This window comes from Aspergillus mulundensis, assembly GCF_003369625.1.
Source record: "Aspergillus mulundensis strain DSM 5745 chromosome Unknown scaffold_0, whole genome shotgun sequence".
Lineage (NCBI taxonomy): Eukaryota > Fungi > Ascomycota > Eurotiomycetes > Eurotiales > Aspergillaceae > Aspergillus > Aspergillus mulundensis.
In genome coordinates this window covers 2958550-2975181 of record NW_020797888.1, presented here as the reverse complement: position 1 = coordinate 2975181, position 16632 = coordinate 2958550, and the positions used below count along the sequence as shown (strand labels likewise).

General features: G+C 50.7%; 3 protein-coding genes across 3 annotated transcripts; 1 reads left to right on the top strand and 2 right to left on the bottom strand.

Moving 5' to 3' along the window:
• Nucleotides 1-893: 893 nt before the first annotated feature.
• Nucleotides 894-2490, top strand: DSM5745_00739 (uncharacterized protein; the record flags this gene model as incomplete). The annotated part of the gene is made up of 4 exons (XM_026742755.1): nt 894-1028; nt 1116-1172; nt 1227-1442; nt 1498-2490. 4 exons carry the CDS (start codon nt 894-896, stop codon nt 2488-2490), a joined length of 1401 nt encoding a protein of 466 aa, XP_026608600.1.
• Nucleotides 2491-3876: 1386 nt separating this feature from the next.
• Nucleotides 3877-4459, bottom strand: DSM5745_00738 (uncharacterized protein; the record flags this gene model as incomplete). Its single annotated transcript, XM_026742754.1, has 2 exons — nt 3877-4281; nt 4367-4459. The coding sequence occupies 2 exons, from the start codon at nt 4457-4459 to the stop codon at nt 3877-3879; spliced, it is 498 nt and encodes a 165-aa protein (XP_026608599.1).
• Nucleotides 4460-13929: 9470 nt separating this feature from the next.
• DSM5745_00737 (uncharacterized protein) lies at nt 13930-16234 on the bottom strand (the record flags this gene model as incomplete). The annotated part of the gene is made up of 3 exons (XM_026742753.1): nt 13930-14692; nt 14746-15674; nt 15725-16234. The coding sequence occupies 3 exons, from the start codon at nt 16232-16234 to the stop codon at nt 13930-13932; spliced, it is 2202 nt and encodes a 733-aa protein (XP_026608598.1).
• Nucleotides 16235-16632: the final 398 nt, after the last annotated feature.

The window sequence follows — 16632 nt, the reverse complement described above, 5'->3', positions numbered from 1 at the left end:
GCGCTCACTTGTAAGTCCACTTCCTTTATAGTGTTGTTGTTTGAACTGTGTCAATGCTGTGTCTTGGCACCGTTAGTGAGGGAAAACCCAAGTTTAATTTCTCCCGAGTGAGCCTATTTCGGTTGATTAGTTGGTGCAATTGATCCTGAGTTATCACCATTATGTTCGCTACTTGGGACTCGAGAAATTCGAGGAAAGAAAGTTCAGGAGGAAAAAGCAATGATGCTTAGGTGATTTGTAATTGGATCGCCATGCTAGTGTCTTGGCACTCCCGATGACAACAAAAGTCTGTGCCGCACTCCTTCGGCGTCTTCAGAACTTCTAGACCTCTCGCGACGCTGGCAATCCCTGCAAACTTTCATTCGCAATCAGGCCATGAGGCTGCAAAGGCTGATTCTGCCTTGATCCGACTGCATCTCTCATCTCTCCAAAATTGGTACTTTTGTTCTTTCCCCTCACCTTGTGCTTCGCCTGCACCTGCCGGCACCTGTGCGGCAGCGGGGTGCGCCTTCCCCGTCCAAGTTCCAAGGTTCCTTTTCCAGACCAACATCAACGCAACCGAACGGACGAGAATCCCTGTTGCATCTCTCGACAGTTGTTTCCTTCGTTTCTTCGAAACTCTGATCTATCGACTGCCCAACGGCTACCCGCAGGCATCCATCCTCGGGACAACATCTAGCCCATCCTTCTCGTTACCTGAGCGTCTCAGATGCTGGGCTGTGGACATGATAGTGCCGACTACTCCACTCCCCCCAAGCCAGATCCCTGCACGAGAGAATGACTCGGGCGTGCCGACTGTGAGGGCAGGATACCCATCGAACGTCAGTCTGTCCTTGGGGATTTCCCCCTTGCCCAGCTCACCCTACAAAGGCGAGCTCTTCAGAAATGCGAACATGGCCGAATCCCCGCGCTCTGTCCGCAGAAGAACAAACCTTTCTACGTCGCAGCCTTGGTCGGACCAGGACAGAACCATGCTGTGGCAGCTGCGCCAGGAGCTCAGTCACCTGACCTGGACGCAGCTCTATGAAGTACGTTGTCCCGCTCTTCTCTCTTGTTCATTTTTATCACTTCAAGCTTCTGTACCCGTTGCTCACAGCTTCTTACTGGTCTTTTAGGTCGTTGGACCCCAGTTTCCCGGTCGATCCAAGTCTGCCATAACTCAGGAGTGTCAAGTATGTTGTGTCAAACCCGCCCTTCTGCGGGACCTCGTTGCTCATTTGATGCAGAAAATGGAAAGGGTCGATGCTGAACGACGAATGCAATCCATTAAGGACAGAAGGAATGGACATGCCACTGCTTTCAAGCCTGCCAAACGTCCCATGGGAGACAGTTCAGAATATCTGAAGCGTCGACTGCCAAAAGAACCCAGACTATATGATCATACCGCGGATGAAAGCAGTGACGACGGCGGAGATATTGAGTTCAGTGGCCAAAGGCAACCAGTACGTCGAGACATTATTTTATCAAACCCATTCGTCCATTAAGGTTTCGTTGCAGAGTCTATCACGTCAGTCGCCGGCTGTACCGCGTCCCCACGAGAACCCTCTCCATGGCCCGATGAGTGTACAATCCTTCCGGCCGCAACAGCACAAGATGTCCGAAATACAACGCAAATCAAAGTCACATACTTCCCCTGATGGAGTAAGAACTCCTGCGCCCGACGAAGCTTCAAAGTCTAGGCCAGACATTCGATCTCACACCTACCCTTTACAGCGCCGTTCAGCCGAGAGGATGGCATCTGCCACCTCTCAAGCCGATATCCATACTATGTCACCAAGCATTCCTCAATCCCGGTCAAACCATGCAGTTACCATAGCGGGAGATCCTACATTAACCCCACAAGCAACTACGTTACCAAATACGCCCAATAGTGATGTCACTCAGGCCGCTAATTCTAACTGCCCCATGCCGAGCCATTCATCTCTGCAACTACCACCAAAGCCGCCCACCCCACAATCAACCACCCAAGAGCCAACCCATCAACAATCAACCCCCCAGCAGCCAACTCATGAAAAGCCAAGTCATCAACAGCCAACTTATCAACAACCTGCTCCCCAACCACCACCACCCACCTCGCAGCCACCATCACCGCCAGGCGAGCCTAACAAGCAATATATAGAGCAGCTAACTGGAGATCAATGCCTTGATGGGGCCGTCCACCTTCTCGCTCGCTTGACGCGAATCCGCATCGAAGAGAGCATGGCACAAGGCGAGAGGCCAACCGAAAACACGGCTCTCCGGCAAAAGATAGCTGACCTGGAGTCCCGACTTGAAGTTCAAACTCAGCAGTTATCATTAGGAAATGCAAAGCTTCTAGCTATGGAAAAGGAAGTCGAAGAGACGAGAAAGGAGATAAAGGAGATGAGGAAGGAAAGAAACGTTGAATCTCAAAGGCTGGAGGAAATTTCCCAGGTGCTTGGGGTATTGGGCAATGCGGCAAAGCTATTCAATACTCCCGCCATGCCACCGTCCACTGGAGCTGCAAGTTGAGAACTCCAAGGTTGAACACACCAAGATGCTGCGAGTGGACCTCCCCGTCAGCCGTATAATTACGAAGCTTAAAGGGTGGGATCACCCAAACATTATACCATAGTATCCACCTGTACTAATCACCATGACGCTGTATATATATATATCGATATATTTGTTGACATCCATAGTTTGTGAGTTAGATGACATGTTCATATCACTTGCGAGTACGGAGTACTTGTATTCAGACTTAGACAAAGCCACCGACATCGCCAGCATGCCAACTCAGCCATGGATAGACGAAGCAAAAACTCGTCCTGTAAGCCTGTTTCAATGCATGTCCCACAAGCAACGTCACTTGCCTTGAGCTCGGTCATGTTCCTGGATTCTGGGTCCCAGGACCTTGAAACCAGGGCAGCGGCAGAAAGCTTTGCAAATGCCATTCGTGCCGGGCTGTTCTGAGTATCCCAACAGCGGACAAATCATAGCATACACTATGGAGCATAGTTAGTTAGTGAAATACAGCGACGGCGCGAAGGAAAGACGGTAATCGCGGCCAGACGGCTTACGGCCAGTTCAGAGGTTCCGTTGAGAACGCAGAATAGGATCTTGAAGGTTGAAATGTGAAATGATATGGATACTATGTTCAGTCTCGTGGTCTACCGCTATGATTGAACTTTTATTGAACTTTTGCTGACCTCTTCCCATGTAAGATCCCAATGTTCACAAATCAAGCGGACAAGTCATTTGTGTTCTTCGAACTTCCTTCTCCCATCGCTTTCCGGACCTCTTTTCTCGTGTGCTTCTTTTGCTTTCCCTTGAGGCTGGGGTGATTTACTCAAAAGAAAGGTTGGTTGTGCAGTAGAATACTTATCGCCTAGCACTGTTATAGCGTGTAAAAATCGAGGGAAACCAGGGCGGATTGGACCCTGGGACCCCGGACAGGTACGAGGGCCAATGCCAATAAAATGACAGTCGGTCGGGTAACTTAAAATCAACGTCAAGAACCTGCGAAGGTGACAGGCGATCGAGTCAGGTCGGCGCTGGGCTGTAAACGTTGGAGTCGAGACGCGATACCGTAATATAAGGATTATGGGAGCTACCTGGGACGTTTTGAATCTTTATTTCACTCTGCCGTGGTCAAGACCGGGCAAAACTGTTTGTTTTAGCGGACAGTCGATAGCCAACTGAGTGTCATGGAGCTCGCCAGGCAGAAAGGAAGAAACAGAATTAAATTATAAACTGATATGTGTACCAAGGCTAGGGTCACCCATAGGACTTTGTTGTCTATGGTTTTCACGCCATCCACGCTAGTTACAAATCCAACACCTGATGTAGGGAGACTATGAAGCCAGAGGAGGAAAGAACATAAAATCACTTGTGGGGTTATGAGTTAAGTTGCACAATCTAGGTCTTCGCAGAAGCAGAAAACAAGACGCTAATCATGTTCAATACCACTGATTTCCCCAGCCGCTTAACAGCATCCCGCAACTCAACCACCTCATCCAACTCGTCCTCTAACTTCTTCATACCCTCTGTCAACTCTGTGATTTGATAGGCCAGGCCGGCATTCTTTTGGATTTCATCATTCAGCTTGGCCTGTAAGACACCACTTTGCGCCAGAGAGTTCAACCGCATGTACTCTAGTACTCTGATCTTCTCAACCTGTCTACGATGGTACTCATTAGCTTCAATTTCGAAATCGTCGGCTGGCGATCGTTCTGGGAGTGGTGCAGGCGGTATTTCAGCGGTTGTCGACTCGGACAACTGACCCGAGGCAGCTGATGGCTCTCGCGGTGACTGTGGATCAACCTATATTTTGAAGGTAGGCATGTTAGCTAGATATACCAATACAGTGAACATTACAACGCCACAAAAGGATTATCCGTCGACATACCGACTCCTCGTGTGTCATTAAAGACATAGCGTCGCCATCTTCAGACTCACTCATCTCGCCATCTTCAGACTCACTGCTCTCGCCGTCATTCATCTCTTCTTGACCTAAGTCTGTATCCTCGCTGTTACCATCGCTCACCCCGTGGGACGTATCGGACTGTTGTTGCGTTGTGGAAGGGGTGGGAGGCTCATATCGAACAGGATAAGTAGCTGTCGTTGTCTTTTTTGGCCGTCCGCGGCGCGAAGGGGCCCCAGGGTTCAAACGGTTATATTGAATAGTTATGGCCTGTTGACTTCGGTTGGGGAAGAAATTTTTCTGGAGTTGGCAACAAGTCAGCTGCGCCCGATGGAAAGCAAATACAGTGCCTGCGATGAAAACAAAAGATGGGCACGCGAAGGAGTAGGTACCTTGTGAAACTCAATCCATGGCAAGTCGCTATATTGTTTCCGTAGGCTTAGAAGTTTTTGATTCTCCTCTGGAGTCCACCTTTCTTCCGCACTACACCCGGGCATGTTCCCAAAGACTCGCCGTTGCTAAGCGTGTGGTGAGGGCTTTTCCAGAGATACAGCAATAAGAAAGAATTGGCGAGACTAGAAGACTAGAATAAATTACCACGGAACGAGCCTTGAAAATAAATGATTCCAGGTGTGAGAAAGAGAGAATGCTTGCCAGGTGGATCAACTCTGGACTGTTGAAGTCAGGCGACTGTACGCAGCTCCCCCCCTCGCGTTTTGCTTTTTTACCCGACGTTTGAGCGGCTTCGCTGGCAGGGATATTTGTCCAAACACCGGTTTTGTTACTGATCGATTTGATGGATATTACCAATAATACACACCTGAATCAATATTAAAGCTCCCGATTCAGCCTAGAGCCAAATACGGTACTAGTTACAGAATGTGAAAGGAATTCAATCGTGTACTTCTGGCCAACCCTTGAATAGGAAGGCAACAAAAGTCCCTTTTCTGGTCATGCGCGCCAGCCACTGGGAATATTACTGCTCTGGTTCCACAACGTCTCTCCTTTCTCGGCGCCTAAGTTGTACGATGTGATGCGGCGGCCTTAGTCCGGCGGGGGAAGATTTAACACAGCCCCGAGACACAGTTGAAGTTGGCACCCCAGGACACTTGAGGCAAAGTTGTTATTGCATGAGGTTGATGACATTGGCGTACCTTGAGACAGTCTCGCGATAGAGCTCGCCGGATTGCTTGTGTAGCTGTGTTGGCGTTCTCTTTTCAACGCAGAGGTCTTTCAAAGACATCTCGCTGTAGGTGGGGTTGAACTTGCGAGCCCAAGAAGAGCTACAATATGAATTGAAAATGCTCTAGAACTTCACCGCCAAATTGAGCCTTGTCATTCAAGTAAAGGGTTGAAATTGTGAGGGGTACGGTGGCTCGCGGTTGGGAACAAGGATGCTCTATGGATTACATGTGAGTTTGGTGGAGCGTTGGAGGTACCTTATCCTACCTCATCCTAGAATCACACTGTGACCAATGGTCCATTTCTCGAGACAGTCTGGAGGCTACCCATCCATGTTAAAATTGAAGTTCATCTAAAGATACAACGCCGATGGACGGAGGAAGGCCACTTCATCCTCCACAATAATATATAGCTCCATTGAAGCCAAAAATAAAGAGAGATAATACAGAATCAAGTGCTGAGATCAGCACAGTTAGGAACCGTATACAAGTAGCATTGGGAAGACTTCATGCGATATTTATTCCCCTCGAAGCCGCTGAACACATCGAATCAGTATCCTGGTGATATACGCTGCGTCGTCGTTCCCGGCGAGCTCGAGATTCAGCAAGGGGACGTGATGCGCTGTGGTCTCGCAGGTGATCCCGACTTTCGTTGAACCGGGGTATCAGACGACCTAGCTACGAGGAATGTGGATGCTTTGCAGTAAGAAGTTGAATGAGCCGACGTGGAATATCAGTAGAGCAGCCTGTGGCAGAATGGCTACCTGGAAAAAGGGAGGCTAGACGTTCGCCCAGGACGAAGGTTTGAATGAAGGCATGGGGAATAGCAGTATTCCTGGCGGGGATGGCAGGCATGATCGCGCTCCCGTCATGTGATGAAATGCGAGTAGTCCGTAACATTGGGCGTTGTACGTATTCTAAAGAGTGCCTGTACCACAGGTGGCAGATGCCAAATGTGATGCATATATTACGAGCGGTCGCGGTCAAGGTTGCTCTCACGCAGATTTCCTCGCAAACCGTCGAAACCTCTGTTCTGGTTGGCGGGGATGATTGACGCCGTTCATTCGCGATTCTTGCACTTGCCTAGCGGGGTTGTCCACGGTGCCAACTTTCGAGGGAGCGAAGGCAATTAGTTGGCCAATATTATCTTGCGAGTGATCTGGAAGGCTGGCAAGGAAACTGGTGGGGAAACAGCGATCCGGTGGTGTTCAAAAATGGATTCGTCCGTGAAAATTGAGCTGTTCGGATTCGCCTGGGCGTGTTGTTGGATGTTCTAGGGGAATAAGATAGATAGTATTGTCCACGAAACTGACGGGTCCATTGGGCTTCGGGTAGAGGCGGGCAGGCCTGGGATTGAAACCGCAAGACCGGGCGCTAATGATCCTTGGTGTCGCCCAGGAGATACAGTCATGGGATACGAAAGCGATGTTTTGTCGTCCGTAGAAGATCCCTTAGGCCGCCGACGTGAGGAGGTGGACGGATTCCGAACGCCAACAGCGCCCTCCATGACACCCTGTAATGTATGATTGACTGTAGTTACCTAAGCTTCCCCTCACATGAGAGTTGTGGAAAATCATGAGTTGTGAATTAATCATGAGTTAAGACCAGAACAACCTTTGGTCTCCGATATTCTTCCTTATGTTCGACATTTCAGAGTCCAGTTTCTACGTAGCAAACACCCGCCAGTTGGATGCCATCGAGACCGGAGGATACAATGTCCATTGCACGATTTTTGGGATGCGGAGACTAGACGAAGATGGGATTTTCCGGTGCTGAAATGACCGGTGTTGCATCAATGAGCATTCACACCTGTACTGCGCAAGACACGCATAACCTTCAGCAAAAGATCTGGGAAGCAGCCACATAGGTCTGTGCTGTGAGTAGAGGCTGCTAGGCGGAGTAGTCACTGTTTAACGTCGTGGTCTAACAGTAGCTGGGGACTGATTACCCCCCTGAATGAGATTATAGTGACTGTTGCGGTGTAGGTGCAAAACTCCGCAACAAAGGCGCGCAGGTCTTAAGGCGTCGCTTCTGGGTGCAAAGAGAAGTGTTATGGAAACCGCGAGATCTATAGGGGGTCCTCCGCGTGACGCCTTTTGTCGTGTACATATCAATACAATCATGACCAAGGGCTCGCGTAATCCCCTGCATAACTTGGTAAAACATGTGGAATTGCAAGGGAGAGAACGAGGGGTCAGAACTCATTCCCACGTAGGAATCCGGCGACACCTGCCGAGCCACTCCTGGGGCGGAGATGTAGCATTCAAGGGCGATTTACTGGACGTTCGGCTTCGGCGAAACGCACGGTGAGTAGCGTGTTTCGTGGGGACCGGTTGAAAAGTAAATCGCTCGTCAAGGCGAAGGGGACAATCTGAACAAAGGATGTACCTGCAGGAAGGGGGCCGTAGGATATCCAGTGGCCAAATAACTGACACATACCTTGCGGAGATCATAGACAGAATCCTGAACTTGATTCCGCGGTGAACAATCGGCGGAGGGTGGAATAGAAACGGGCCCGGCTGGATACTGATGCAACAGACTCCACAAGTAGCCGCTGAGGCTGGGGCTGATGTGAACGTGATGACTGACAAACGGCTGCCAGCCCCGAGTATAAGCGGGATGTAACATTTGAACTGCTAGTCGGCCCATGGCAGATGGCTGCATTGCACAAGAAACCACCGGACGATGACTTGGCTTCATCGCAGTTCTCGGTGTGTAATGGCGACTGGAGGTAGTCAGGGTAATAAAACGGGGGAAAGATAGAAGTTCATAATCAAGCACGCAGCTCAAGATACGCAGTGTGTCACCGGCTCAATTTAGTGATGAAATCGTGGACTGGTCGAAGATGGTGTAGAGCGCTGCCTTTCCAAAGGCATCAATTCAGAGACCCCGGACTCGTCGTTTTATGAGGACCAGATGCGACGAAATGTACGTTCATTGCGCAGTGAACATCAGCAATCCCCACCATTGAAGAACGAATTCTATGCCAGAGTAATGTCGAGACAGCTGCTCGTTGGGTGCTGGCTGGTTGGATGACATGTCCATAGACTCAAAAAATGTTGCATCTGGCAGATTTTGTGATCCAGGAACCACTTCTTAGCTGGGGCGTTAAGTCTGAGACTGGTACTGACGTCCAGGCACATAAAACACTGGGTCGAGCGAAAACCTGCGTTGGGCGGCGTGCGGTACAACATCTTTAGGATTGGTCGAGCGCCGACCGAGGGCGGCGAGTCTCTTGTGATGCACTTGAGAGGGTGAACCTCTTGTTCAGCTAAGCGGTCCAAGTCCTGAAACTCTCACGTCGCTACAGAGCGCCGCCAGCCGATGCCTTTGTAATGTCCAGAAGATTCCCAAATAAAGTAAGGAAGTCTCTAGTGTGAAGCAGATCGCGGAGAGACCAGGCTATATGTAATGGCGTAGTCGTTGGTCCGTTTTTCGCGCCTCTCCCACATCATCCAAAGCGGCGCAGAGCGATGATGTCGCGACTCCATGGACCTGCTGGGTCTGGCATTGAATGGATAGCACAGCAACGTGGCCTGCCCGAAGAGCCTTTGAGCCGTGCTGAACGCTCCTTTGCACAGATAGTAGATCAGACGCGGAGGGAAGTGGATGAATTCTTAACAATTGAAGGGGCGTCAATGATGGCCTGGTCTGTGCAAACCATACGGCAAAGAAAATTCAATAATACAAATTGTCGTCGAATAGTAACTTGATTTTCCTATCCGAAGCCGATAACATTCCAGGTCGTGGATTGCGCCTGATAACCAGTTTCTTGTTTGCGGAAAGAACGATGGCTTTGATTTGCCGCCTGACTAGCATGGATATGTGCCTAGACTGAGCAAAGCGAGAGGGAGGCTGCCCAACACCAATGCTGACTTGATCTCGGTCTGCGACATGAGAACATCTTGCTTGAGGGCGCAACTTGCGGTACGGGTTTAGCCAGACATTGTTCGTCGTGCTTGGTAGTTCGCCGACTATATACCAGGCTGAGACGCGCTAGAGGGTAAGATAGACCAATTCACCCGAGATCTATGTCTCAATGGCAATGGTGCGGTTAAAGGTGGCATGCGAATTGATACCGGGCCACATTGGATTAGATGTTGCCGATTCGGGTCTGAGTCGGCGGGGCGGTTACTGCCTATAAGTTGGCGACGCTCAGTTCCGACAAAGAAACTGGTGGCCTGCTAAGCGTGGGCGCTTTGGTCGTATCCACCTGCATGTGCTTTCCATTGCCGAAACTGGCGACGATAGGTTTCTTGTCTCAGTATCAGTGATGCGGAATCTGGATCCAAATCGGGTCATGCTGTGGGAAATTGTTGAGGCTGGGTGTAGGAGATAATGAAATATCAATCCTCCCTGGAGACAGCACGCCCAGTATATATGCATCCCTCTCAGCCCAGGTGGCCATGGCCTGCTTTCAGCTCGGTTGACACGGGCCTTGTTCTGTCGTTATGTTTCGCAGAATATCGGGTTTTTGCTGGCGGCCAGCAACAGGGGTTCCCTTGCAGAGATGCAGGAACAGTGTCGCATAGCCTCGCCGTATTTGGTCTGGTGGCAGTCAGTTGCTGATAGGGATGGCAGTGGACGGTACCTAGGTAGTGAATCAAGATGCTGTGATTTCATGAGAGAAAGTGAGAGTGGCAGCAGCCCGGGAGGAAGGAGAGATGGACTGTTGGTGGGCGCTGTCACGTGACCTGACCATGCCGCCGCGCCGGGGGCTTGGCGGTGTGGCTTGGCGGTGTGGCGGTGTAGCTGGATAGCGCTTATGGCGCTTATGGCAGCTTTATTTCGGTGCCGCTTGCGCAACGGCTCCTGGAACTGGAAATTGTGTCTGCGTTCTTATGTGGCCCTAGAGAGATGGAATATAGTATATTGTAACCTTAGCCGTCAGAGATAGCTGCTAGTGATAGATTATTAGCAGCTGTTTCTGCAACGGGTCGAAAATATATAGCGACCGCGTCAACGGAAGACTACTGCGGGAGGCCAAGCAGAATCCCTACTGCATTTGTGGTACTAAGGCACCTTGTGCGAGAATACTGAACATGGTACCGAGACCTCTGAGGCGCGGGGCAGGTATATGACTAGTATACACATAACCTGTCGGCCTGAATCCAACGCATGCACCACACTCAGTATTCCAAATCTCGGACCCAGCGCCCGCAGGCAGGCCAAATAAAGCGAGTCAGAAGATCTCAGCGGACCAGATGACTGCGGAGCAGACGACGAAGCGCCAGACAGAAAACACCAGAGAAGACGAATTTAGGGAGGCCAAACCAGAGCCTATACGGCCTTCGGGCCTTCGTCGAGTTGGGTGTTTAAATGCTGAAGGCCAAGCAAAATACAGTATTCGTAGTACCCACCATGGAAGCGAAGTTTCGAATTCTTGGCTCATGGCCAAGTGCCGCCAAGCCAACAGTCCAGGTGTAACGTGGCTAAATTTCAGGCATAAATACACCTTCCAATAATGTTCTATAAAGTAAGATACGCTTAATTTACAGCCAGCGTACGCTAAGTGAAGGGCCAAGAATTCGAAACTTGGCTTCCGTGGTGGGTACTTAGGTGCCTTTGTGCAAGGATACTAAACATGGTAGTGAAAACTCTAAGCCACAGAAGAGTTAAATAACTAGCGTTCACGTGATTACTTGGCCCGAATCCTAAGGCATTTACCACACTCGGTGTTCGGCCAGGGTCTCAGTACCAAAATCAAGACCCAAAACTATAAAATAAGCCTTCAGCTCTTATCCATGATTGTCCACCCTCAAAACAAGGACACTGAGTTGAGCAAGGTGGCTATATTGCTTGATCTTACTCTCCAGCGCGAAGAATTCTCGTACCATGTCGGCGGAGTCCGCCGCCAAAAACATCGATATATATTCGACGTCTGTCCTGAGGATAAACTACCTACTCGCAGGGGTTGAGCTGGGGAGGAGACAAGAGTAAACGCTACAAAATAATAAAAAGAGCATAGAAAGCATTTTGTTAAAGATAGGACCTTGACGAAGTAAACATAGCGAGGAAGGAGGTGGAATCATTCCCTCGGGCAGCCGTACGTGGCCGGGAACATTGCTTATCTATGGCCTATATATATGAAGGAAAGCCTTATTTCAGGTGCATATTGTGTAATGGGAGCGGGGTGATTTGCCTTGCACATGTGCGACAAGCATGAGGACAAGATGGACCATGCCTTATTCTCCACCCAAAGACGACTTTCCCTGACGCTCAGGCAAGGAAATGAAGTTAACATAAAATATAACCTGTATCGCACAGGTCAGCAAAAGCCGATTACCGTAGGCAGGGACCTTGCTTTTATATGCAGTGCCTCAAATTTACCGAGATGATATTTTGGGGAAAATGAATCCAAATCAGAATTAGATGTTTAGGCCAGTGAGGAGACAAGCAAAGACAAACAGATAAGAGATCTTCAAAATCTAACTCCTTTGTCGCTTCCCATCTCTAGCAACCCGTTATATGTGCAAGTCCGGACGCTCAAGGCCCGAGGATGTCGCCCATCCCAATCACCGCCCCAATAAGTGGGAAAAAACATCGAGTTAGATGCATCCATCCCCACTTCATGACCAATGCCCTCGCTTCTTCGAATTCCATTGACTCTGTCCCAGGATTCCTTGTAGCATGTTCAAAGAGCACATTATTCGTCGGCAGCATGACCAGCAGCGTGAAGGCAGACATAAGCATCGTAACTCCCCCGGCGGTTACTAGACTCCCCCATGGTCTTCCTTTGGATCTCCGTCGCCATGCAGATATTGCGTATAATATGAGGGTAGTGGCGGCCATTGTTGGGTGTCCAAGGTGTCCGTAGTGGTACATGCGAAGCCATTGGCGCAGGAGGGGGGTTGAGGTCGTGATCGTATCGAGCCAGACTGGGATCGTAAGGAAGGTTATTGTCATCATTGAGCCTGAACTGTTAGAAATAGAGTCTGCGGTAGGGCTGGAATATTTGGGCTGGGAAGTTACCGGACAGCATTGATCCTGTTATAATAGCTGTGGCCTGCAGGCCTTTCGTAAACGATGAACCTGATGCCATGGGCAGAAAAGGAGCGTGAATGAACTCTTTTCGGGATGGTACTGCAACTTGGGACCAAGATCGGCGACGCCGGCTGTGCGAATGGGTTCAATCTCGAGCGATATATGAAATATGCGGGCGAGAGAAGTCATAAGATCGGGATAAATTCCCCGACGCCCACAGACGGCGCCTGGAATGTCTGCACGACAGACTGCAAAATAAACCGGAGGCGGACCCTTATAGGCAGGCAATCCCCGTTCCCCCATTGATTTCCACGTACTTCGATGTACTTTGGTTGTATAGTACACCTGGTATTGTGGATGACACCGCTTGGCCAACGCCTCTATGCCTCGGGATGCAATCCGGTGCAGTATAGAATGCACGTTTTCCTTCGCATCGGGTTCTGCATTGGTGGTCAGCCAACGTTAAAATTCGCCGATCATGATGCATTTCTGACTGCGGCGCCCCTAGCATGACAAGAGACATCTGTGAAAGTTATACCGGCTAAGGAAGTATTCAGCTGGAAAAGGAACGGCGAGGAAAGGCCCCATGCTGACTTCTTGAGGAATATCTTGGGTGTCCGGTATTACTCTGCGACAAGCATGATAAGGGCAGCTTTCGTTGAGCACGGTCATGGCCGGTGTACGGTACAGATGTCGAGCATCGCTATTCGCCGCCGGTTATGAGCACAGATAACCATTGATCACCAGCAACGGTGAGCTCATCTCGTGTCCGAGAAGCTGTTGTCCCGAGGCGCCTAGCAAAGAAAATTACATATAATATAATTCGCGGAACGGCATGAAGCTTCACCTTGCCCCTCTCAACCCCTGGCGGTACCGCACAGTGAAGCCCACCCCCAGTCTAGTCCCTTAGCGGAGCCTTCGATAAGGTCAGGACCGGCTACCGAGGAGTCTCGGAGGGTATCCGGCATGACGTTCAGGGATCGGCAATGCACAATATGCGAACATTCGTTGGGATTGTTGCACGGCGTCTTACCTCGCCGGGACCGGGCCAACCCAAAGTTTCTATCTTCATGTGTCTGCCCTTGTGAACGTGTCGCTGGCGTTACTTGAGAGGTCTTCGCACAACCGGTCTAATATCGGTACACGAGTGTCATCGGCCGCCAGTATGCTCCGGTAGATGGACATCAAAGCGTATGGACTGCCCGAGTGTAAGGGAGGGATTGACTTAGATCTGGAGATCACGACCTCGAGTGTCTTTTTGGCAGTATCAGGGTCTATGAGCATTGAGCTGAAAGCAAGGTTCCAGATTGTGAAGAGCTTAGAAGGCGCATTGGCGCACAGAAATAACGACCGTTGAGATTTGCAGCGTTCCTGAGAGGGGCATCAAGCCCTCGGATCCCACCCATCATCAACCTCACCCAACAGCCCGACGCCTCCTGCACCCAGCACATCCTTGAGACTCACAAGCTTGAAGCTCGCCAACTCGGCTGTACCACCGTCGGCCAGCTGATTCGCATCATCATGGACCACGAGCAATCCATGTGGGAAATCTTCATTCAACCCCGTCGACAACCCCGCCACCCCATCCGTATTCGTCACTCCATCGACAACCCCATCCTCAGACTCACCAATCGTAAATGTCAAAACATGCTCATGTGGCGCCTGACGGCGATACACCGAATACGCGCTGACTCCCTGACAACTTACGACCAACAGCCCCTGCTCGGGCGTCTTTCCTGGTAAAAGCGTAACGCCCTCGACATCCGCGTGCAGCGTCCCATCGCCGACCTTTGCAACGAGCGTACCGTTGTTGGAACCATGTGGCTCGGCATCATATCTCCAAAGTCCATATGGCTCCTCGCCAAGAAAGATGTAACCATTCTCTTCGTCCGGGACGCATCCCTCCGGCTGGCCGCCCGAACCGCCGGTAAAGGAGCGAACAAGCGATGTAGCGAGAGTTCCATTGGGCGACGAGGTGAGTTCGTATTGGAGGTAGGTGCCTGACTTCTCGTTTACGAAGAGGTACTGTTTCCCGCTTAGCGGTGATCGGTAGGTGCAGGAGCCGTAGACTGTGTAGTCGTCGGGCGTCGGTTGAACGCCGCCGGATATCGGGGTTAGGAGACCGTCCGATGTGACTTCAAACAGACTGATTAAGGCTATTATTAGCAAGGCATTGGAATAAAAAGTAAGGAAACTTACCAAAGAGTATCATCCTGCCGGCAGGCAGCGTATGCAAGATCAACCGTCCGATTCCCAGCTCGGAACGCATACATAACATCTACATTATTCGGCTCGCCGGCAGCCATTGTTTGGAGCAATTTCCCCTTCAGATCAAATACAGCCAAACCCGCGCCAATTTCGGACTTGGTAGTCGTAATGATGGTCGACAGATTGGGGCTCGTGGGGTTCACCCAGATAGCCGGGTCATCGCCGTCGCCGCCGTTCGCGTCAGTCTCGTACTTTGCAGGGACTTCGATCCAGGAGCAGTCAGGTCCAGCCCAGGGACTGTCGCACTTGCATTCATTAGGCCCGATGCAAGCCCCGTGCGCAGAGCACCCGCTGCGGCATATAACTTGGGTGCAGTTGCTACCAGCAAAACCAGCGAAACAGGAAAGCGTACCGTTGGTGCTGAGGAAGCCATTTTGCGTCAGGCCATGTTCAGAGCTCTTGCGCGGCGTGTAAGAAGTGTTTAACTGAAGGCCTAAAGCAGTAAATGCGGGCTTGAGTGACGCCACGCCGAACCCGTTACCCGAATCACTTTCAATCGCGAAGCCCAGTAGTCCATATGGGTAGTGGGTGGAGTTTGACTGGTAGATCGACGTTCCGGCAATCTCGATATCTTCGGCACCCGTCACGGTCAGAGATCCGATTGGTTCGAAGTCGGGTGTATAGATCTCAATTATGTCCTCCTGGGTCACGAACAAATAGTACGAGCTTCTTGAGACGTAGACAGAGAGGCCCGATATCTCGCCACTGACTAGCCCCAGTGTCTCAATCTCTGGAGCTGTAGTTGACTCAGCGGCCGTAAATCTGTAAACGGTATCATCTTCAGCGGCGAAATAAACAAAGTCATCTCTAGGAGAGACAGTGCAAGAGCTTGGCTCGACGGAAAGCGGGAACGTTTGGACCTGATTCTGTCAGTACTTGTGCGGAGGAAACAGTAGACAATTAGACTAACCTCAAAAATTTCGACCTGCGAGCCATTGGTGCGCACTAGGAACTGAATTGCCTTCTTCTTCCCAAAGAGGTAGAAATACTTTCCACCGCTCGGACTCGTCCACGTACACAAAGCCGACCAATCGCCCAGCGCCTTCTTGTGCGTAGAGGGTATTTCATCCAAGCCATTAACATCGAAAACGCGAATGACGGAGTCAGGCGCCGCGATGGAAACGATAATATCTTTGTGATCATTACCATACAAGACCCCGAGAACCTTGGTTCGTCCGGGCGTCGCTCCGGACGTCTCGTTCAGCCCATGAAAATTGAAGCTCCGCAAGCCGCCAGTCGCCGCACTTCCATCGTTCCCGATTAACAGACCGCTGTTTCTTGATAGACCGTAATAGAACGTTGTCTGGTCGGATTCAAGCTCTGTCGACAACGAGGCGATGTGGAGGTTCGCTGTCAGTAGTGCGGTAGAGCTACCGATACCGAGGGCAAGGAGAAGCCCAGTACTGTAGGGGAGACGCATGCTGACAGAAGAGTGCTGGGAACGACCGTGCAAGAGTAGAGGCGACTGCATAGACGATTGTTAAATATTCTTGCCAAGAGGCTTGTACTCCTAGTCAAGCCAAGATGGCCAAGAGCCGGCTTGGTTTTGGTACCATCCCGTGCTGAATGCTTGTCTTGTCATTGGATTTCAATTTGGTGATCGCGTGGCTCGGAACCCACGCAGGCCGCGTCTCCTCGTCCTATGCAGTTAGCGAGGTGACGTTGAACGCTTCAGGGGCTGGGTGATAGGTACCCGTCTCTTCGCCGAGACTACCGACCAAACCCATCTGCAGCAAAGTGACGGATAGTCACGCTACCGACATCGGTTAGGCAAGGTAGACGTCTAGGATCAGTTGGTGGATTGCAACGATAGATTGA